The sequence below is a fragment of the Phoxinus phoxinus genome (assembly GCF_949152265.1).
Source record: "Phoxinus phoxinus genome assembly, chromosome: 17".
NCBI classification, from domain to species: domain Eukaryota; kingdom Metazoa; phylum Chordata; class Actinopteri; order Cypriniformes; family Leuciscidae; genus Phoxinus; species Phoxinus phoxinus.
This window is the reverse complement of record NC_136892.1, coordinates 26,771,149-26,794,603: the sequence shown is the minus strand read 5'-3', so window position 1 is coordinate 26,794,603 and position 23,455 is coordinate 26,771,149. Positions and strand designations below refer to the sequence as shown.

Below are 23,455 nucleotides of genomic sequence, written 5' to 3'. Positions count from 1 at the left end.
TGACCTCTGTGGCTGGGAATGACCCTGGTTTCATGCGCTTTTTGTTTCCGGTTAACACTCTTTGTGCGTGGTCATCATTTGACTGAGCTTATTTGCATCTGGGTTTCCAAGAAATACTTGAAAACATTTCATGAATTATTTCCATTAAGTCAAATGAGACACCAGATTGATATTTTTTTATTATACACATTTTTAGTGGGTCATTCCTGTTATGCAGCATTCTTTTGAACACTGTAACATTAAAAAAAAGAGTATACGCTTATCTTTTAAAGGGATAGTTCACCCAAATATGAAAATTCTGTCATCATTTACTCGCCAAACCTGTATGAAGTTATTTCTTCTGTTGAACACAGAAGAAGATATTTTGAAGAATGTCCATAACCAAACAGTTGATGGTTCCCTCTGACTTCCGTAGCATTTTATATATATTTTTTTTCATATGGAGGTTGATGGGCCCATCAACCAGTTTTGGTTACCTATTGATTGGTTACCAGGCCGGCATTCTTCAAAATATCTGTTTTTGTGTTTAGCAGAAGAAGTAAACTCATACAGGTTTGAAACAATTTGAGGTAAATTTGAGTAAATGAGACAAAATTTAAATTTTTGGATGAACTATCCTTTTAAGACAATATTTCTATAAAAAGGTGTCACAGAGTTTAATATTTAGGCTCTTGTCAAATGTGATTATTTACACAAAGACAAAGATGGTAAAATTAGTGAGGGATTGAAAGTTGGCTTGCATGAGGGTGTCGATGTTAATATTTAATTTAGACATTAATAATTAATGTGGATATTTTTTAACCATCTTTTTTTTTTATTTTTATAATACCATAATGATTTCTGTAATTTTATCAAACATGATTTCATTTTTTTAAGTTACACAAAAAAAAGTAACACATAAATAAAATCCATTGCTGGTGCATAGTAATGTTTAGGCCTAAGCTGTTGTTTTCCCATTAAAATGATGTCACTACCTGGAAGATAATGTTATTAAGGAGCTGGCTTTTAGTTAAAGGGATTTTACAAAGGACTAACAGGATGGACAGTGATATTGAGGACACAGAAAAGCCTGTAGATTGATCGCCAATTAAAACGATATTCCCAAAGAAAGATCAGTAGATATTTTTCTTTTTCTCAAACCAAAGTAATTAAAAATGATTGCTAATACACTACCATACAAAAGTTTAGGGTCAGAAAGATTTCTATGTCCAATATTCTGTTCTTATGAACTTTCTATTCATAAACAAATCCTGAACATGATGCATCACATTTCCAAATTAATTTTTTATTCATTTTAATTTGAACAAATTTAAATTTGTTTTTAACATTGATAATAATAATAAATGTTTCTTGAGCAGAACATCAGCATGTTAGAATGATTTTTTAAATGTCATGTGACACTGAAGACTAGAGTAATGATGCTGAAAATTCAGCTTTGCATTGGAATAAATACATTTTTAAAATACATTAAATAGAAAACGGGTATTTTAAATTGTAATAATATTTCACATTATTACTGTTTTACTGTATTTTTCATCAAATAAATGCATTGGTGAGCACAAGAGACTTCTTTCAAAAGCATTTGAAAAAAAACTAACCAATATTATTTTCATATTTAAAAATTGTCAGTTTACTATCCAACACATGTAGACATGTGGACATGAATCTGAACTTCGTCGAAGGAATGACCCAACAGTTATTTTGTCCTCCATTTTATTTAGGAAAGCACACCCATGAGCTATCAGATCAACACTGGTTTAAAACTGCATGTTCTCTGCCTCTATTTTTAAACATGATCTAAAATTACTATTTGGGTGCATAACTACCTCTTTCTCATTATTAATAGTAACGTGTAACCTAAGATTGTCTATATTTACACCCATAGCATTGTGCTCACGCCAATGTCAGTGGTAAACACCTCAGAGTATATGCTCAGCGTCTCTTTACGTAGTCCTCCACATTAAGGACTTGTTGTTGTCATGATTTTTGCAGGATTAGTCAGAGTTCCTGGGGAATGTGACACTCGGTCCCACACCATCTCCCACATAACTGTGAAGCAGCTTTGAGAAGCATCCTTTTTATTTTTATACATAGTGAAACTGTAGAGGTTGCCAGGTGATACATTCTGGTCTGTAAGACCGTGGGCAGACGTGGAAGTGCTGGTCATGTTGCTCATGGACACTAACCAACGGGCAGTGGTGGTAACTTGCTCAAAGTGACAAGAAGGTCACTGGGTTCATTGACGTGAGAGTTTTCAAGCAGAGATGGAGGCAGGCGTCCAGCTTGCTCAATTCCCAGGCTCAATTCCTTCATTCAGGTTTTTAGACCTGGATTTTCATTTTAAATCTGAGTCATACTTCCGTCCAAGTATTAATCATGTCAGTCAATACTGACTGAACAGCTACTGTGGTTTCATATTCATATGATCATGTTTTCCGAGAAAAAAAATATCATGAGTACGTCTCTCATCCTAACCGCCAAAGTTTCCTCATTTCCTCTTTTTATTCTCAAAAACGCAAGTAATCCCTCTTCACAGCTTTGGTAAAGTTGTGCAAGTTAATATAGTGTGTGGTAAGTAAAAGATAATGTATAGTCAGGGTGCCGTTCAAAAGTATGGGGTCAGTGAGATTTAAACATTTTTTTTTTTAAAGTCGGCATGAAATCAAAATTGACCTTATTTACTTTGTTAGCGGATATTACTAGTCTTGTGGTGAACAATTAATCCGTTCAAGTTAATACACAGAAAAAAAATTGTTTGCCGTGGTAATCTTTAATCAAAGTCTGAAAAGTTACTTCCGGTCTGGAATGGTTCTTTTTTCTGATGACGTCGGTTTGACGGCTTGGGTTGCTTAAACGCTTAACCACTCCCCTCAAACCGTTACTCTGCTATGGGCGAGAGATGGAGAGGAGGAGCGCTAAAGTAAAACCCTGCCCTCTGTTCAATATTCCGTTTCACTCGGAAACACTTGAGAAAAGTCGTTTGCAACTTCTGGTTCACGTGGACTTTAAAAGAAGTCTCACATGGTCGCTCACCAAGCTTGAATTTATATGCTTGTGTAATACAACGTGATTTATTTGAACGTTTTTGTACAATTCTCACATAAAATTAAAAGGATAGGAATAAAAAGTGAATGCTGGAATAAAAAAAATGCCTCCATCTTAACTGGAGTTTACAGGTATAGGTTGAGCTAATACATCACATAATTTATTTATTTTTTTCACAGTTTTTAAGTGGGTACATTCATTGTTATCTTCAAATGAATGCTAACTGTCTCTTAGGTTGGAAAGAGACCCAGAGAGGAGAAACGTCACCTCTCATTAGGTTATTCGTTGGCTAGTTACAGACGCTGGAGTCTGTAATCAGTTTTACACATTAGGGTGAAGTCTAAAACTTCTGATTATTGAGTCACAAATATGGTGGGGTCAGTGATTTGCTAATTAATCTGTAATGCATGACTGTTGTCTTCGGCAAGTAAACTGATGTGTTCCTCATGTTATATGAAACCGTGCCTCAGGAATATGACCTTGATTCCCTTCTACATATGTTCTCTCGTACATATCTTACATCCCGACAGGAAAACAAGTGCAGTCTGTCAATAAATTTCCTTCAGAGAGGCTCTAGAGGAAAGACATGTACGTCTTTTTTTGGGGGGAAAGCGGTTTGTAGTCTGTTTCTGACAAGGATATAACAACATGTTCTAGATTGTGGGAGGCCAAATATAATAATTTAGTAATCAACCATTGTAATAAACATATGTATTGGTTGGCTAATAATCTGAATATTATGGGTGAGAGATGCCCCCCAAATGCCTACAGTGGTAGGTTATGTCCTGGTTTCCATTATGAATGGAATTGCTAGTTCAGACAAAAACTCTGATTACCGTAGATTATTTATTTACATTTATTAATTTGATTATTTATTAGAATTTAATAAAATCTATTAGGTCCTAGAATTTATTTAAATTACATTTATTGTTTACATTAAAATCCTGTTGAAATGTGAACAGGAATTGTTGAACGGAATCAAAATGCATGTGTCTTATCGAATCCCCGGTTCTTGGAAATTTGGATCCGGTTCTCGATACACAATCCTAATTAAAATTCTTTGTTGTACACTATTTTTAAATGTCTCTTACTTTTGTTCTTTCTTTCTCTTTTCCAGCTATGTGCCTCTTGTGTGTGAATAATGTACAGTGATGGTGCCTTCTCAGACACACGTGATGCTCAAGTGGCAGGAGCACCTGAACAGCTCCTGGGCAGCGGAGGACAGCGTTCAGACAGCCACACGGCACGGAGCGGCTGCTCTCTATGCAAAACTGCTCTACAACAAGGAGGTTGTGGGCTTGGCCCAGCCGGTGCAGGATCTAATGGGTCCACGCTTGCCTGACTTCCAGTACGAATCCAGTGCTGAGGAGGAGAAGGAGGAATATCTATCCACGCTGCTACACAGTCAACGATGCCTGGCCCACCGCATGCTGGCAAGGACCCCCTTTGCCCTATCCCTGCACCACAGGCTGGTGATCCTCCAGAGGGTATTCTACGCCCTCCATAGCAAGTATCATGACCGGTTCCGAGCGCCGCTCCCCCCACAGCCCTCATCCTCCAGTGCAGAAGGGGGCACTCTGGAGTCAGTGTCTGAGCCGTGGCCAACAGGCAGTTCCCGTTCAAAGTCGGGCACGGACGTTCTTATCGAAATGGGTGTCCGGACTGGGTTAAGTCTCCTTTTTGCTCTACTGAGGCAGAGTTGGCAACGGGGGCGTCTTGAGAACCCGCCAGATGTCGCTTTGTGCAATGAGGTATTGGCCACTGCGTCTTCAGTCCTGGCCGCCCTGCCTCCTCTTTCCTTGGCCAACGAGAACAAGATCCCGACAGTGGGGCTCGACTGTCTTGCGCAAGTTGGAGACTTCCTGAAGAAGACGGCTGTCAGCGGGTCCGGGGCGGATCGGGCGGGTCGCAGGCTAGCCCTGGAGCTCCTTCTCTCGCTAGCCTTACAACGAGGGTCCTTGCGCTTCCTTCTGGAGTGGGTGGAGGTGGCGTTGGCCGCCTCTGCTTCTTCCACCACCTCTGAAACAGTTGGAGTGGGCTACGAGCTGATCCATCAAACACTGCAACAAATGCGCCAGCACACGGTGTGTTCCCTACACCATGCGGTTGACCTAGCGGTCATGCTAATAGCATAAGTGAAGTAATATACAGTAATACTAATGGGTAATGGGCACTAGTATAGAAAGCCTCTTTTGCACGCAGAGAGAGTATAGAGTTACGGAACTGAGGCTAGGCTAACACCTTCCTCCATTTGTTCATCCCTCCCTCGGCACTAAAACAAAATCATTGTTGCTAATTGTTACTGTATTTTTAATACATTAGCACCATAGAGTAGTATACCATTATTCTGTATTCTTCTCATGGAGGGCAGGAATGGCTCAAACGTTTTTCCTTGCTCTAAATAAGATTGTGGCTTTCATTTGACCGGGAGCTCTTGGCCGACTTCCCAGCACTGAAAGCTGCACGAGCCACACCAGACCTGCCATGCTTTTATTTATTCATGTCTTAATTAATGGGAAATATGTCTACTTCAAGGCTTTTGTGCTTGAAGTTCAGCAGAACTTGTTCCCCATATTGAAGCAACTGTTTGTTTATAGATTCCCCTACTCCAGAGTACAAAGTTGATTTGTTCTGTGAAAATCTAGCTGGTTAAGCACATTGGTGGCAGTATCGAGACTTGAGACAATCTTCGTAATCTTCAGTCAAAATATAATGAACCAATTTTCTTTTCATGATAATGTCACCTAGGTTGCTTGTCCACTGGATTACATTAACCAAATAGCCAATCAATTATTTAGATGTTGCGTTTTAGCAAACCTTAGCATTTAGGCCACTTTTTACCTCAGAAGTCCTACTCTACATGTTGTTTTATCAATTCATATTTTATTTGAATCAATTACAGAAGTGGGTTGCTAGAAGTGGAACATGGGTTGCTAATTCGGTTTCATCTTGCCTTCAAATCCTTTAATTGATCATCTGAATGGAAAATTTGAAAACATAAATACATGCTGTTAATTTGATCTTCCTGTGAAGTGACAGACTTCTCTTTGGTGATATATGTTGTACTTCCAAACGCTTTAACCACCCGTTTCTTGCTATCGACTGCAAGCTCGCATTCAGCCTCCATTCATTCAATAGCCAATTGATAGAAGTCCTCGCCCATTTTTATTTCACTCTGATGCATGTCATAATATGGAAGAAAATATCTGTCACTACTTCCATTTCATTGTGACTTCAAGCAATAATGCAGCATTTTATTTTGTCAGAGTTAAAAAAAAGAGATGTATGTTATCAGGGTTTTTTTTGGTTCTACAGTACCTTTTATTTTTTGAAAGATCCACTGTAGCATTTAATTTGTTGTTTGTTGTTTTTACAGGCTTTTCGTGGTGAATCCGTCAATACTCAGGTGCTGAAGAAAGATGCGGACGGACTCTGCAGCCTCTCGCATGTTGCTCTTTGCCTTTTTGAAGAGGTGTGTTTGTGCGAATAAATCTATAAGTGTTCACAGACTGCAATATAGGCCGTTTATATTAGGGTGTTAAGATCTCGCATGCCAAGTTGGAGAGACTTTGGCCTCTATGAGTCTTTATTCTCATGAATAAATCTTTAATCTGTGTGTGTGTGTTGTAGATCTGTACCCTGGCCTCTAACTGCTTGTGCTCATGTAACACGGGCTCTTCCTCTTCCTCCGGGTCGGAGAACGACGCCGTCATGGTGTACGTGTGGGGTAGCAACAGCAGCCATCAGCTCGCCGAGGGAACGCTGGAGAAGATTTTACAGCCCAAACTGGCTCAGGGCTTCAGCGATGCACAAATGGTGTGTGTGGGTTTATGTTACTCAAGTGTGATGAAAAGCCAAATAACTGGAAGCTGTCATGAAGCTAACATTAGTTCCCAACAGAGACAGCATGAGAAGGAAAAGAAAGACCACTCGAAGAAACATTTGATGAGAGAGATCCTATACAAAAGAGCTTTTAATTAAAAGAGCCAATTATTTTGTTGGTAAAGGCACTGTCTGGGCTCATTTATATTAGATTGACAGTTTTGCAGTCTAATATGAGCTTTATAAGCATTTTTGTCAGATTTTATGGATGGCAGATGTGTCTTATAAACAGTTTACCAAGCTAACATTTGAATAGCATATTAAACTGTTCAAGTAGATAGGAACTGAGCACTTTGGTTCCTCTTTTCAGTATGACAGAAAAAAGTTAGACGGTGTAAATGACAAAATATTAGTTGCACGACAAGAAATGCATAATTTACTGTCTGAATTCTTTTTTATATTTATTTATTTTTACGTTTTTAATTACAGCTTTTAGAGGCAACATGAAGTGATTTTTTTTTTTTTTTTTTTTACAGTATATGTTTATAATGCAGTTAGGCTTATTTACTATTAGAAATAATAGCAAACCATCTGTACCGATAGTTTCCTCTCTAACAGAATATGTGTTGTGGAAAGTTTTGTTATCTAATCTGGAGTAGCATCCAGGCCCAACAGTCTCTGCTTTTTAATACAGACATGTCTTTTCATTATTATTGAGGAATACAATTTAGAAAACAGCAGCCGCATCTTAATAAACTGTGCCTTTTCACTAATCCAGTTTAGGCATCCTCGATCACAGTTGATTGAATTCACTCCGCTCTAAATGGTGCTCTTCTTTTTCCACCTGCAGATTGAGGCTGGCCAGTACTGCACATTCTCTGTATCTGCTGATGGTGCAGTGAAGGCTTGTGGGAAGGGTAGTTATGGCCGTCTGGGATTGGGAGACTCTAATAACCAGTCTATGCCTAAGAAGCTGGTCCTGGAACCGCCTCGCACCATGAGGAAGGTGTCATCGTCCAAGGGATCAGACGGACACACGCTGGCCGTCACGGCAGAGGGAGAGGTGTTCAGCTGGGGAGACGGAGATTACGGCAAACTGGGCCACGGGAACAGCGCCACGCAGAAATACCCTAAGATTATACAGGGCCCTCTTTTAGGGAAGGTGAGAGGAAATAATGTTTTCTACATGCAGAATGTAGCTTTTTTTCCAATCGTGTCTTATCCAGAGTATTTGCCTGGGCTCTTTAGACTTGGGTGAGTAAGCAACTCCCCGAATACTCTGGTAATTACTTATAATTCCATAGCTACCACATGACCTGAAACTGCATATAAATGCCTAAACATCCCAGAACACCCTGGCAACCACTAATATTTATTCAGAAAATGTAAGAAACTAGTTTGTGTGTTATCATTGCATTTGTGAAAGTGTGCGTGTTTCCTGTATGTGTATTGCAGGTGGTGGTGTGTGTGTCTGCTGGATACAGACACAGTGCTGCGGTGACTAATGACGGAGAGCTGTACACCTGGGGGGAAGGCGACTTCGGTCGACTCGGTACATCACTCTCCTCTTACAGGCCCTCGACATCACCACACACACACACACACACACACACACACACACACACACACACACACACACACACACACACACACACACACACACACACACACACACACACACACACACACACACACACACACACACACAGACAGACAGAGACCTGAGGATATGTTCTCAGATGTAGTGTTGTCAGTGAAATACAATTCACTATTGATCTCTGTGAGGTGGTTTTAATGGTTCGAAAGACTGCTGTGCACAGAGGTTGTTGTTTTTTTAAATCCACAGACAAATAATTTGTCAGGCAGTCGACAAGACTGAGTCAGGCTGTTGTGTCAGAAGTTCTGCTTGTTTGTGTCTGTCTTATTTTTACTCTGTTTGCCTGTCATGTAGGTCACAGCGACAGTCACAGTCGTAACGTGCCCACTCTGGTCAAGGACATCAGTGGGGTCGGGCAAGTGGCCTGTGGCAGCTCCCACACCATCGCTGTGGCTCAAGATGGCCGAATCGTCTGGTCTTTTGGAGGAGGGGACAATGGTAATTTTTCATATCCACCTTATTTTGCAATGTGTTTTTCTTTTCTGTGAATGTGCGAGACTTCTGATTAGGTTTATAAATATAAGTACATTAAAGTAATATAAGAAATGCCAGTTTGCAATATCAAGCAGCATAATGAGCTGTTTTGTACAGCTAAAATAACTGGAAGCAAATGACAGTGAAAGCCATACACATTTAAGTTATAAATAAGGTGGATGAAGTGGCCATATCATATGCGTATGTAGCATTTAAACATTGCACATTTTGCACCAAAATCAGTCATAATTTAATTTCTCATGAACATTTTCTGTCATCTCGCTGAAGTGAATTCATAGAGACATTACCACCAGACAAATGTAAGATAGTCATCCTTTAGCAAAGAGCCCTTTTAAAGGCTATTAGTAACGTGTACAGACTCTCTTAGTAAGTCAATTTACTATTTGGTGATTGAAAATCCTCAAATCTTCATGAAGACTGAAGTAATTTTATTTTAATAAAATCTTAACATATATAGATACAAATTTATTCAAAATATTAATTATTTAATTATCGAGTTAATTTAGTAGTCCATCCATCCATCCATTATCAATTGGTCTCTTATTTCAAAATTCACCCAAGTCACCCATCTGTGATAATAGATTTTTGTGTCTTTTTCCCCCACATGAATTGAACAATTTGAATGGCATGCAAAGAGGGAATATTTGACTCAAGTTTTATTTGCCACAACAATTTTAACAGCTATACACAGTTTACAGCAGTTGTTCAGGTAACATTATGCATCAAAATCAATGTGCACATACACATTCTTCTGTCTTCTGCTCTCCAGAGTGAGTAGGACATAGTGACGCTCACTTTTCGTAAGTAGAGCAAGAAAAATTCTGCAGTACAGCACTATCAGACATAATATCCACAGACAAGCTTAAACATGTTTGAAATAAAGGCGAAATATAGAGACAGTTGTTGATGCAAGTACTGGCACAACCTCTAAATTTGACACACCTTAAATTACTGTTTTGCATGTCAGAGGGAATTCTTTCTGTGTTTGTGTTACAGGTAAACTGGGACATGGGGACACAAACCGTGTATACAGGCCTAAAGTGATAGAAGCCCTGCATGGCTTTATTATCAGAAAAGTGTGTGCTGGGAGCCAGTCATCACTGGCTTTGACATCTGCTGGCCAGGTATATACAGCCTCTCATTTATCCCACAGACTTGAACTGAGTAAACATGTACCGTTATATCCACCCTTATAAATGCTTGTGTCTCTATGCTCTCGTGTGTGTGCGATGCAGGTGTTTGCGTGGGGCTGCGGCTCGTGTCTCGGCTGCGGCTCGTCTGAGACCACCTCACTCAGACCTCGGTTGATAGAGGAACTCAGCATCACTAAAGTCATCGACATTTCCTGCGGAGACAGCCACTGTCTCGCTCTGTCTCACGGTGAGAGAGATGGAGAAACAAATGAAACAAAAAATAGGATTAAATAAGATAAAAAAACCTGAAATATGTCATTTCTGCTCCACTAGGCAAATTTAGCTGTCTGCAATATTATTAGACAACTTTTTTTCCAAACTAAGTCTACAGAGTTGTATGTGTTGTTAACAGTATTTATAATTAAATTAAATTAATTAATGAGTAATTTTATACTATTATATTTATAAATATTTTGAATGAACTCTACTATATATACAGTATATATACAGTATGCAGTATATATATTTTTATTATTTAAATTTTAGTTTTTTTACTAATTTTTTATGTGCCTTTGTCATTTTTATTATATTTTTAGCTATTTCTATATAGCTTTAACTTATTTTCATTTTAGTTTAGAAATTTTAGTACATCAATTTAAACTTATTTCTGTTAGTTGCAAAGGCTACATTTTGTTTAATAAAAAAATAAAGAAATATAGAAATAAAAATAGAAAGCTATTTTTAATAGTTGACAATTACAATACTCATTTTTTTCCAAACCTTCGATTTCTTTCTTTTGTGGGACACAAAAAGAGGGTTTTGAAGAGCCGTACTAGTCACCGGTACTCTTTTTCAATATAAACACAATGAATGGCAAATAATGCTTTCAAGCCTCAAAACGGACTGGAATAGTCCATACAACTTATGCACTACATTCCAAATCTTTTGAAACCAAATCTAAGTTGTTATTCACTTGAATGAAATTCTCAGGTTCATGCCACATTCATTTTATTTCTTCACGAAAATGCTTATGCAATTTTATTGTTTTTTTTTGTTACAGAAAATGAAGTGTTTGCTTGGGGCAACAATGCCATGGGCCAGTGTGGGCAGGGCCACACCTCAACGCCAGTCACCAAACCCAAGAAGGTGATTGGTCTAGAAGGGGTTTCCATACAGCAGATCACTGCAGGCACGTCCCACAGCCTGGCCTGGACAGCAGTTCCTACAGACAGGTGAGGAGAGACACAAAGACCTTTTTCAGTTATTGTGAGGAGTGATATGAAGGGGCTTCCACAATGCATGTACAGTATTTCATTATTTATGTCCCTCGTTGTCTGTGGATAATGGAAATAAAAAGCCCTCACTTCCTCATCTAAACTCAAACCAAAAGCAGTTTGTCCTGAACTGAGTTTGAGCCCACAGGAAACGACAACGTTCTCATATCCGTCTAACAAATCAAAACCCGTATCGCTCCATCTGGAGTGAGTTTCACCACTAATGTATTAATGCAATCGCATTTCCATTTTCCATTATTCAAATATGTTCACTTAACATGGCATGACTGAATGTGAATTATCTGTGTCTTGTGTGTGTGGCAGGCAGCTGGTGGCTTGGCACAGGCCATTTTGTGTGGATCTTGAGGAGAGCACATTTACGTACCTGCGCAGTTTCCTGGAGCGTTACTGTGATAGTATCAGTGGAGACACACCTCCTGCACCTTTCCCCTCTAAGAGGTAAATACACACACTTGGACCAGCACCAAACCACCTAGGTTACAAATGATGTCCTGTGAATTGTGATTTGAACCACTAACGATTGAACAGTATAATGTATATAGAGGCACGGAATGTCAGATATTGCTGTTTTAGAAACATAAAATGTGCAACAACTCTTGTAGATGCGTAGATAGGTTGGTGGATAGATGGATAGAAACATGGTGTGAAATTATAACCAGCTACCATCCAGGGGTCTTTGTGCACAGTGGCGGGCGACCTGAGACACCTGTCATTTGACGAGAAACGCTTGGAAGCAACACACATGCTTAAATTCACAATGGATTTATATGTGGAAAATAAACAACAAAAAGAAAGCAGGCATTAATACTTTTTTATTTTTTATTAATCAGTTTATTTTAGTTTTAACATTAACTGTAAAATCTTTAATTAATTGATTTTACTTTTTAAATTATTTACTTTTTTATATTTTTAGTTTGTTGAATTTTTATATTTTAATTTAATGTTTAAAAGTGCATTTTATACTACTTTATAAAATGAATGAAGATATATGGATATATGGATCAGTGTTATTTTAGTATCATTGAGATACTATTAGAGTTTTTATTAATATTTTAATTAGATTTAATGTTTATTTTTCTTTCATTTTAATTTCAGTTTTGTTTTGTTGTATTTTTGTCAGTTTTTGTTTTTTTGGTACAAATGACTTTTTTATATATATACATTTTATTTCAGTTAACGTTTATTTTATTTCAAGTAATGAATTTATTTTAATGGTTTTAGTTTCAGTTTCAGTTACAATAATAACCCTGATATGGATGGATATTTAAAGCATGCCAATCTGATGCATGGACATTTGCAATGTCAGATGTCAGTAGTCTACAGCTGTAGACTGCAAGCTTTAAGATTACATAAGAGCTGTCATACAGATTATATAATATCGCTGATATTTCCCTGCAGAGGCCACAAGATGATAAGTGATTTATGTTGACCTTGAGGTCAGAACATTTATTTCTGCAGCAGTATCTATAAAGAAAGAGAGAGAGAGTGTGTCAAATGTCTTAACGATCCCATTATGTGGAAGCTCCCAGAATACCCTAACACTTTATATGCTGCTTTAGGCATCTTTATTTTTTTTTTAGTGGCGCTTGCAAAGGTAAGCATCATGGTTACTATTGCTCATTCTGATTTATATGAACGCTTTAACTCTAGCCTCTTAGTTTCTGCATGTATTTTGGATTTTTCCCTTGGGTCACTACATAGCAACCTCCAAAAACAACTGCATAGCAATGCCTTAGCATCCACCTAACACACCTTAGCATTGTGGCAGAAAGAAATCTGGTTTATCTGTGTCAACGTCAGCTGCTAAAAGACATTCATATAACAGGAATGTGACACACACACAGCCACAGGGGTAACTGGCACAAGCCCATAACCATCTTCATACCCACAGGGATGGGGTCAGAGCAGCATATGGCCTGGCACTCGGTAAAGGTCACTTTAGACTTCTCATCTTTAAACTTGTTACTCTCTCCCTCTCGGTTTCTTTCCCAGGGAACATCACCAGTTTGTGTTGTTGTGTATGAAACTGTTGTCCATCCACCTGTCGCTGGCCCACGCGGGGGGAACAGGGGCCACAGTGCTTGGTGCTCAGGGTCGGCCCCTCAGGAACCTGCTCTTCAGACTCATTGACTCTAATGTACCAGACTCCATACAACAGGTCTGCCATCAAACACTGAGCTTTATTTGCATACATTTATATTTTTAATTCACGTACATTCATGTAATCCATTTGATGAAGACTACTGTTCAAAGGTTTGGGATTTTTAAAGAAATTAACACTTTTATTCAGCAAGGAAACATTGAACTGATCAAAAGTGACTGTAAAGACATTTATAAATTCCAATTTCAAATAATTGCAGTTTCTTTGACTTTGACCTTTATATTCATCAATATATCATATATATCATACAGTATATATATCATATATATATATATATCAATACATCAAAGAATCCCACATTCAGATATGCCATCACAGAAATATTATTATATTAATATGTATTTTAAAATGGGAAAGAGTTCTTTTAAATTGTAATAATATTTCACAATATTACTTTTGCTGTATTTTTAATCATACAATTGCAGCGTTAGTGAGCAAAAGAGAATTTAAATAGAGAATTAAAACATTAAAAAATATACCGGCCCCAAACTTTTGAACAGTATTTGTACGTTAAATTCATATTACATGAAAATAGTAAAGCTCACAGAAAGTGCTCTTTGGAAAATGATACTTGGCAAGGCATATGTTAGTTGTCAGTAGCAATTTTTTCATCAAAGAATGTGAATAAAGAGCATTTCCATACCTTGCGATCAAGAGAACTAAACTTTATCTTCTGTGGAAATTGGTGTTAAAATACTAATAGAAATGTAAGTTGTAGTCATTGTAAAATCTACTCTGACTCTTTTACTACCCATATTGAATTATATATTTTCAAATTATTATACTTTTAAACAAACTTATCTACTTCAAGTCAACTTCATTTTTTATGTGGATTATATTAAAATCTGGTTGTTTTCATCTAGCATTTTTTAAATGCAAAATCTCAATACATATTTTATGTTCATGAAAACACACTCCCAGCAGTACAAGCTATATTGTCTGGCTTACACAGCAGTAAACAACTCCAGCCAATCAGAATGCTCACATATGCTGCTGGAGTTGTGCCCACATGTTAAAAACACTAAGATGATGGAATCGGTGGCTCTGTTTTCTCTTCGAGGGAGTTTGCAGGGGACACGACTTTTCACAACCTTCATAAGTTCAGTGTAACCGCTTCGACTGAGTCATCTGTCAGGATGCCAGTATATGAGTCATTCCCTTCACCATGGTAATTAATTGTTGTTTGTGTGTGTGTGTGTGTTTAGGCTGTAATGAGCACGCTGTCCATCGGAGCATCTCTGTTGCTGCCTCCCCTCAGGGAGAGAACGGAGCTGCTGCACTCTCTGTTACCTCAGGGCCCGGAGAGCTGGGAAAGCCTGTCTAAAGGACAGGTACTCATACACAAACACTGTCAAAGTTTCGTCTGTTACGCGCATATATCCACATTTGCTGAGAAAAGCCCTCAAATGAATATAACTCAAGTTAAAACGATGTCTCTCAACCCCTGCCGTTCCATTGCGCCCCAGTTGTTTTTACCGTATCATGTAAGTATTGTAGTAAATGTTTGCTAATTATTCAGTGATATTACGGTTTCCCGTTCTACAGCGCCTACAGCTGGATATGGTGCTGAACAGCCTGCAGGAACAGAGTCATGTGGCGTCCCTGCTGGGATACAGCTCGCCTGGGGAGCTTAGTGCAGGTCTGGCACTGCCGCCCACCCCTGACCGCCCCACAGGAAGTGTTAGCTCAAGTTCAGAAGCTCCAGACCACCTTCACCTGGCCGAGGTCCTCCTGAAGACCTTGCTGCTCAGCATTGGGTTCTATACGGTCAGTCCAGGTTGACAGACACTAAAGATTATTTCTATTTCCAAGCCTTGGTTTAATTTGAATTTAATTTAAAGAATAAACCAAAAAAAAAAGCATTAAGTAAGCATACTCATTTGTGACACTCCCTCTTTATTTTTAAAGATATTTTGGAAATGGACTTCATGATTTTAAGTTTTTCCTGTACTGGTTTAGGAGAGGAAATATGCTTTCAAAACTGACATTCGTCCCATACATTAGAACAATTTGACTTTTGGAAAACCACATTTTTTTTTTATCCTATAATTTTGCTGATTAGCATCATTTAATATATATAAATAATAATGAATATAGATAAAAATATAATTGATAATATATTTAATATAATAATTTATAATATATACTACTGTTCAAAAGTTTGGATTCAGTAGGATTTTAAAATAAATGATTTTGAAAGAAGTCGCTCACCAAGACTGCATTTTTTTGAGATTTTTTTTTTAAATACAGTGAAAACAGTAATATTGTGAAATATTATTATCATTTAAAATGACTGTTTTCTATTTTGATATATTTAAATATGTACCGGTAGTATTCATGTGATTCAAAGCTGAATTTTCATCATCATTACTCCAGTCTTCAGTGTCACATGATCCTTCAGAAATCATTCTAACATGCTAATTTAGTGCTCAAGATTTTTTTTTTTTTCCTAATTATCAATGTTGAAAATGCTACTTAATATTATTGTGGAAACGGTGATATGATTTTTAGGATTCTTTGATGAAATGAAAGTTCAAAAGAACATTTATTGGAAATATATTTTTTTTGGGACATTATAAATGGTTTCACTGTCAATTTTGATCGATTTAATGCATCCTAGCTGAATAAAACTTTTGAGCAGTAGTGTATAATAATAATAATTTTATTTGATTCATTTACACTCCTCTCTGGCTGCCTTCAACACCTGTGTAGTAAATGGACAATCAACTCAGGTGTTTTGGGATAAATATGAAATTAGGGAAACTTTTAGCAATCAAAACACAATTCATGACATGTTCTTCTTTCCATTAACTCTGTTGTACACACAGGAGCGTGCGTTTGGTGAACTGGAGAAGAACAGTGATAAACAGCGGTCCAGTCAGTCCCAGAAACAGACTGAGGCTCCATCACACTTCCACCACCTGCTGTCAGCCCTTCACAGACACCTGCTGGCCCACTGCTACATCCACACAGGCACTGAGGTACAACACCACCTTTACTGTTAAAACCTGATCCATATGATGATACCTCCCTCCCTTAGGCTGCCAGTTCCAGTGGTTACGGATTGTAGTTTTAAGAAATAAAATTCCGTTGTGTCAGACTGTTTAGTCAAAGATGCTTTATTCAGCCTGCATAATAAGTGTTTAAAGAACATGTTTTTGTTTTGCTTGTGTGTTGTGTAGGATGACAGCAGCGTAGTGCTGCTACATAAGCACCTGTGCCTGCTGCTGCCATACGCAGCCGAGACCTTCAGGAGATCCACCATTCTGCTAGAGGAGAGCACACTGGACAAACACGTCATCAAGAAACTACACAGTAAGAACACACATTACATGCCATCCATTTGTCCATCTAACCATCCATCCATTAGGGGTGTAACGGAACACAAAAATTACGGTTCGGTACGGTATGTTTTTCGGTAACGGCAGGGGGGAAAACCAAACCATGTTTTTATTTAACAGGGGTTTACTGTGCAAAGCATCCATCCATCCAGTATTGAGTTGTTTGTCTTTTTCTCTCAGCTGTGCTGTTTGGTTCAGTGGCGGGCAGTCTGCTGTGTCAGGTGATGTACTCTCTGCTCCTGCTGCCATTGGCTGTTGTCAAACCCCTCCTCCCTCACCTGCTCACTCTGCTTGAACATCTCAACGAGCTCAACTGTTACTTGCCCAACACTTCACACCTGGAGAACATGGAGCTGGAAGGAACCTCACATGGTAAGTCAAATTTCTGTCATCCTCTGTAAACATTTCAGATACCTTAATGGATTGCTTGGGATTCAAAAAGAACGTATTCAATAACAAATGTCAGATCATCATAGTGATACACTGAGAAGAAATTTACTGAGAAGAAATTTACTGAGACGCTCACATTACTGCTAATTACACACCCTTCCTTCCTGTTACAGAAGCATCAGAAACCTCTGAGCCAGTTCTGCCACCAGAATCCGATGACTGGGCGTGGCTTCTTGACCTGGAGAGGTCTGTAGCGCTTGCCATTGGCCGTTGCCTGGGAGGTATGTTGCAGGGCCAGCCCCCTTCCATCCAGGAGAAGACGGCAGAGTTCTGGCTGTGTAACCCACTCTTGAGAAACGGGCTGGAGATTGACTTTGAGCAGCTGGGTAATGACCTACTACCAGGGGGCAGCAGCCCTTGTTTGTATTGTAAGGCATAGACACATGCATAAATATAGATAAATAAATAAATACTCCTCTATGTTTCTGTAGACTGGGCAATGGGTTGGCTGACTGAGGCCGTGTTCGTGGGTTGTGGGGATGTGAGAATAGCTGAGTTGTGCCTGTCAGAAGAGAACACAACGCTAGTGGAACTCGCCCTCGGCTCCCCGCGAGAACCAGCCAGCGCCCTCTGGAGGAAAATGAAGGAGTTTGCAGCGAATCGAGGTAAGAGAGGCAGGATTTTTTAAGGTTGATAGAATATGAAAAGAAGGTAAAAAATATTGCAAGATATTAATTTACTGCCTTTTTTAAGTTTCTGCACCACTTGTGCAGATTTGCAGCATTATGGATGGATTATCTCGGCAAAGGAGAAGTGCTAACTAACACAGATTTAGACAGATTTGTGAACAATATTTGAGAGAAATAGGCCTTTTGTGTACATAGAAAAAGTCTTAGATCTTTGAGTTCAGCTCGTGAAAAATGGGGGCAAAAACAAAAGTGTTGCGTTTATAATTTTGTTCAGTGTATATATTATAAATGTAATTAATTAAATATTTAAATGTTTTTTATTTTTATTAAACATTTATAGTATTTTATTATTGAGCAGAAAGACACTGTAAAGTAATAGGAGAGAAACAAACCTCACATAGCTATGTAGGAAATCTATTTAGAACATTGCAGTCATTTACAAAAAAATGACTGCAGAATGCTGCAATTGACCAATAAGAGTCAGTAATTTCAGATTACAATAAGCTCTGTCATCATGTGCATGTTCACAAATGGACCTTGACGTGTGTGTTTTTCTATAGACTGGGACAGTAGTGGATCAGTGGGAGACTCTCTGTTAGAGATGGCTTGTCGCTGTAGTTTGGCCGCTCTGCTCAAACACGCTGGCCTTCATGAAGCCTACTGGCAGGATAAGTGAGTGAGATCCACACCTCAGCCTCTATCTCTCTCTTTACATAGATCTCTTTTTTTACACCTTTACCTCCCCACGTCTCACTTATGCTATAGTGTAATGAACTCTGTAATAAGATGACCCAGATTTAATGAATATATGCTCTATTTAAAGAATGGCTCTATATGTGAATATTAAAGTGTCAGTCCCTGTCTCTCTCTGTGCTGTGTGAAATCTCACATGATAAATGCCTTAGCCATAATGACTCATTTGTGAGAGTGAGAGTTTGGTAAATATGAATTGACAGTCATGAATCCAGATAAACCTTCCTCAGTGTTTGGACAGCAGCAGGGATGAACCAATAATTTAAACAGTCCATTAATGTGTGTGTGTGTGTGTTTGACTGCAGATATGAGCCTTGTGAGGTGCTGACTGAAATATATCAAGTGGTGTATAAAATCCGCAGCACTCTGCTGTCCTATAAAGAGAGCATAGGAAACACAAGCAGCGTCCAAACAACAACTACCACCAAACAGGTAAAACACATTAAAAAACAATCACATTTCATTTATATATAATAGGGTTTAAATGTCCCAGGTTTAAATGTCAACTCATTAACATAAGTTATGAAATATCACATGATTAATGTCACAAATTATGTTTAATTATTGACTTAGAAATAGTGCAAACTTATAAATATTTCTTCTTCATTTTTTTGTTATAACATGTCTTTGTTTTATATACATATCCTATTTATTTATATCTTAAATCCCAGACATCCCTTTTTTAAGTAAATTATTTTATTAGCAAGGACACATTAAATTGATTACAATTATCAGTAAAGTTGAACTTTTTCAACATTGATAATAATAAATGTTTCTTGAGGAGCAAATCACCATATTAGAATGATTTCTGAAGGATCATGTAACTGAAGACTGTTGTAATGATGCTCAATATTCACCTTTTCATGACAGGAAAAAAATTGCATTTCAAAATATATTAAAATAGAAAACTTATTTGAAATGGTAATAATATTTCAGAATATTACAGTTTTAACATATTTTAATCAAATAAATGCAGTCTTGGTTGAGCATAAGTGATTTCTTTCAAAAACATTAAAAAAAACTTTTGAACATTAGTGTATATATTTGTCTTTTATATTTATATTTAATGAACTTATTCTTTAGGAAAAACAATTGTCATAAACTTGTAATGTAATAATTTTCCCTACCTCTAAAACAAATTCATGAAACCAGGAACAAAATAACATTAACTAATATGATCACTGTTCCTCCTTGTGTTTGGTCCTTTCCAGGCTTCATTGGGCTCCCAGAGCCCCAGTGAGGAGAGGCAGGAGGCAGGGAGCTCAGGAGAGCAGACGGGAAGAGACACCGATCCCAGCAGCCAGACGCCCCATGCAGCTGAACACAACCAGGAAGATCCTCTAGAGGAGGAGACGCCCAGCATCAGCAGTATGTACCTGCCGGGTAAACTCGCTGCTTTCTGTGCTCTTCCCTCTGTGCTTCTGTTCGTCCATATAACAAATCTTTGTCTCAGAAAAAGGCATGTTCTACAATCTCAGTGTTGTGGTGCACTCTAATAATAATATATAGGTTTTTCTTTTTTTCTTTTTTATACAAGTGAAGAGTAAGTATTGACTATAATGACTAGGGGGAGTTTGCTCAGTTATTCACATCTTGAGACCTATTTTCTTTTGTTTCTTTCATTTTATATTTAACATTTTAAGGTTGTGTTGTCATTACACTGAAACAAATTGTCACAGTATTTACTTTGAAACACTTTTCAATAATTGCTAGTAAACTTGCAAACAAACAGCAAGTAACACATTGAATTATAGGGATAGTTCACCCAAAAATGAAAATTTGCTGCTCATTTACTCGCCCCCAGGCCATCCAAGATGTAGGTGTCTTTTTTTTCCTCAGTAGAAATGTGAATAAGATTTTTAGCTAAAACCATGGTCCTTGGTGATTCATATCATGCAAGTCAATTGTCACTTTGAGAGTAAAAAATAAAAATACAGGCTAAACAAAATGAACTCTTTCCCCACCATTGACGGAAATTCCGGTATATACTGTACGTTTATTTACGGTAGGGGGGGCAAGATGACACGTCTTCTGAAAGAGTACTGAATCTCCTGATCAAAACACATGTGATGAAGAAGCAGAAACAAGCAATATCACATGTACTGTAATCTTATGCATATGTGAAATAACGCGATCATCAACATTAAACAGCATATAAATCAAAACTGCCTAATGTTACTGAATGAAATGTCAATCCAGGATGAGTTACACGACTGTGAAGCTTTGGGGGTGTTGATGGACTCGATCTGCTACATCTATGTTTTGATAATCATTCTGAATCCGATCTGGATGTAGCTTTTGACAAAAACTATTTTTTTCTCAGCTTTTTGCTCAAAATGTTGCTTTTTTTATGAAACTTACCCACATTCAAGTGTTGATAAAAAAAGAAGAATGCATTAAGCTAGAAAAGCAGAGGGTCTGTTCTTTCTTTTGATATATTTCATGTTCAGATATTTATACAACAAAATATGGCCGGGTAAACAGTTAATACCCATGGCTCCTGACGAAACACTGAGTTCTTATGAATCCAAACTATCGGCATGTGCAAGAAACTGAACATAATTGACAGCATTATTACCTGTTATCCAAAGCCTATAATTTTTTACAGTGTAGATGTGTCATGTTTGTGATTGATATGTGGCATTATTTGCACTAAAATACTTTGGTGTTGTATTGTGTAATTGCAAACTGTTTGCATGTTCCCTGCAGAGGTGCTGCAGTGTTTCCTGGCCACCCGTGAGGCCATGCAGCTCCAACAGAATGAGACTGTGTACGAGTCGTCTGGCACTAGCACGTTACCCAGCAGCACTGAGAGCCCAGGAACGCCAGACCGGGAGCCTCCCCAGCGGCCCTGGGACCACCACAGCACCAGTGACCAAGGCCTGTCCTTCCCGGCGGCGTGCCACTTGCTGGTCTCCCGATGCCTCTTCCTTCTGCTGGGGGTCCGGGCTGCTTGGCAGGAGGAGATTGTGTCGTCACAGACGCCCACTGAGAGCAGTTTGGCAAGGTCTGCGTTTGAGTACAATTACAGAACATTTGCTTGCACATACGGGTGGGATAAATTTACTGTGAAACATATCTCTCACTCCACAGATCTCCACCCTACTATGAGGCGTTAGGAACCAAGATGGAGTTACAGTCCTCCTCTGAGAGAAGATTCAGTGAGAGAGAGGTATTTATGCATCCCATGTTTCCCCCTAGTTTAATATTGATGAATTGATATCTTGTTTGGGTCTTTTTGTTTGTTTGTTTTTTTTCATCTGTGGTCTGTTTCGTCTCTCTTTTAAAGATACTAGATCAGTCTAAAAGCTCCTCAGGGTCATTCAAGAATAAAATGGGTGAGTGTATATAGTAGCATATTAAGTATGCATCTGATCTCACATGTCTGATCTCACACATATTGGATCTGTTGCAGATTTGATTTTTAATATGTCTGATCTCCCGTTTTTATGTGTTTCTAATTTCTTGTATTATATCATGTCTCATCCAACATATCTGATCTCTCACATATCTGATCTTGCATGTATGATTTCACATGTCTGATATTTTACATCTTGCATATCTGATCTCACACACAATGCATTTGTTTCTTCTGTCCGATATCACGTTAGATTTTTGACATCTGATCTCAGGGGTCTGATCTCACTTTTCTAATTTCTCTCATTTCTAATTTATATCTAATATAACTGATCTCACATGTATGATTTCTCACATCTGTCCCTTACATATTTTACATATCTGATCTCACACACAGTGCATTTGTTGCATGCGTGATCTTTTACCTATCTAAAATAACTCATCTCACCGGTCTTCTCTCATTTCTAATTCCTCACGTGTCTCATCTCATATATTTTCCTATTTCTAATTCCTCACATCTGATCTCACATATCTTACATGTCTGATTTCACATAATTGATCTCTTAAATGCCTGATCTTTCATATCTGATTTGTCAAATGTAATATTTTCACCTGTCTAATCTTAACTCTAATTTTTCAATATATCATGTGTTTCATCTCACATAAATAATCTCTCATTTCTGTTTTCTCATGTCTGATCTCACATATCTTACATCTTACATGTCTGATCTGAGTCATTTTACTCATAGTCCACATAATTGATCTCTTAAAAGAATAATCTCTCATATCTGATTTCTCCCATTTTAATTTTCACCTGTCTGATCTCTCCCTCCCGCTTGCCTGATCTCACGTTTCTTCTGATTTCTGAAGAATTTAGAAGAATGTCAACAATCTGATCTCACACATCTAATCTGATTTTACATGTTCAATCTCTCACATGTCTGACATCTCTCTCTCTCTCTCTCTCTCTCCTTTCATATATACTGGAGTCATACATTTGAGTTATCTTAAATATCACATCTCTGAGCTAATCAGCCCTGTTCCTTGCTAGGGCTTCCGCTCTGTTCTTTGGGCATCATGAAAGATGCCTGGGAACGACTGCGGCAGTGCATCAGTCCCACTACCATGCTGTGCCCGGGCGGAGGTGGCACTACCATCCTGGGCCAGGTCTTCCATTTCCTGTGTGGGAGCCTCCTCCGGACCTCTTCTCTGATGGACAAAGATGGAGGTACACAGGCGGACCCCAAAGCCATCACTGTAGCCATGGCACAGCAACACCAAAGAGCTCAGGTGGGAAAGCCATGGCTGATCATTTTT

At 38.3% G+C, this 23,455-nt stretch overlaps 1 protein-coding gene across 5 annotated transcripts in view; it reads left to right on the top strand.

The window, feature by feature from the left end:
• LOC306984621 (putative E3 ubiquitin-protein ligase HERC1) overlaps positions 1–23,455 on the top strand; it is a 65,144-nt gene that overhangs the window by 2,172 nt on the left and 39,517 nt on the right. For 4 of the 5 annotated variants that reach the window (XM_079586129.1, XM_079586128.1, XM_079586127.1 and 1 more), the window contains exons 2-26: positions 4,163–5,129; positions 6,422–6,517; positions 6,676–6,861; positions 7,718–8,029; positions 8,323–8,419; positions 8,819–8,962; positions 10,016–10,143; positions 10,255–10,399; positions 11,213–11,384; positions 11,751–11,885; positions 13,440–13,605; positions 14,814–14,939; positions 15,154–15,375; positions 16,437–16,589; positions 16,791–16,923; positions 17,130–17,321; positions 17,513–17,725; positions 17,831–18,004; positions 18,589–18,700; positions 19,087–19,213; positions 19,993–20,164; positions 21,491–21,788; positions 21,875–21,953; positions 22,071–22,119; positions 23,190–23,428. In XM_079586129.1, coding sequence (XP_079442255.1) covers positions 4,197–5,129; positions 6,422–6,517; positions 6,676–6,861; positions 7,718–8,029; positions 8,323–8,419; positions 8,819–8,962; positions 10,016–10,143; positions 10,255–10,399; positions 11,213–11,384; positions 11,751–11,885; positions 13,440–13,605; positions 14,814–14,939; positions 15,154–15,375; positions 16,437–16,589; positions 16,791–16,923; positions 17,130–17,321; positions 17,513–17,725; positions 17,831–18,004; positions 18,589–18,700; positions 19,087–19,213; positions 19,993–20,164; positions 21,491–21,788; positions 21,875–21,953; positions 22,071–22,119; positions 23,190–23,428 — 4,803 coding nt within the window. In that variant the 5' untranslated portion in view covers positions 4,163–4,196. The remainder of the gene's footprint in view (positions 1–4,162; positions 5,130–6,421; positions 6,518–6,675; positions 6,862–7,717; positions 8,030–8,322; positions 8,420–8,818; positions 8,963–10,015; positions 10,144–10,254; positions 10,400–11,212; positions 11,385–11,750; positions 11,886–13,439; positions 13,606–14,813; positions 14,940–15,153; positions 15,376–16,436; positions 16,590–16,790; positions 16,924–17,129; positions 17,322–17,512; positions 17,726–17,830; positions 18,005–18,588; positions 18,701–19,086; positions 19,214–19,992; positions 20,165–21,490; positions 21,789–21,874; positions 21,954–22,070; positions 22,120–23,189; positions 23,429–23,455) is intronic. The other variant, XM_079586130.1, reaches the window with a different exon arrangement.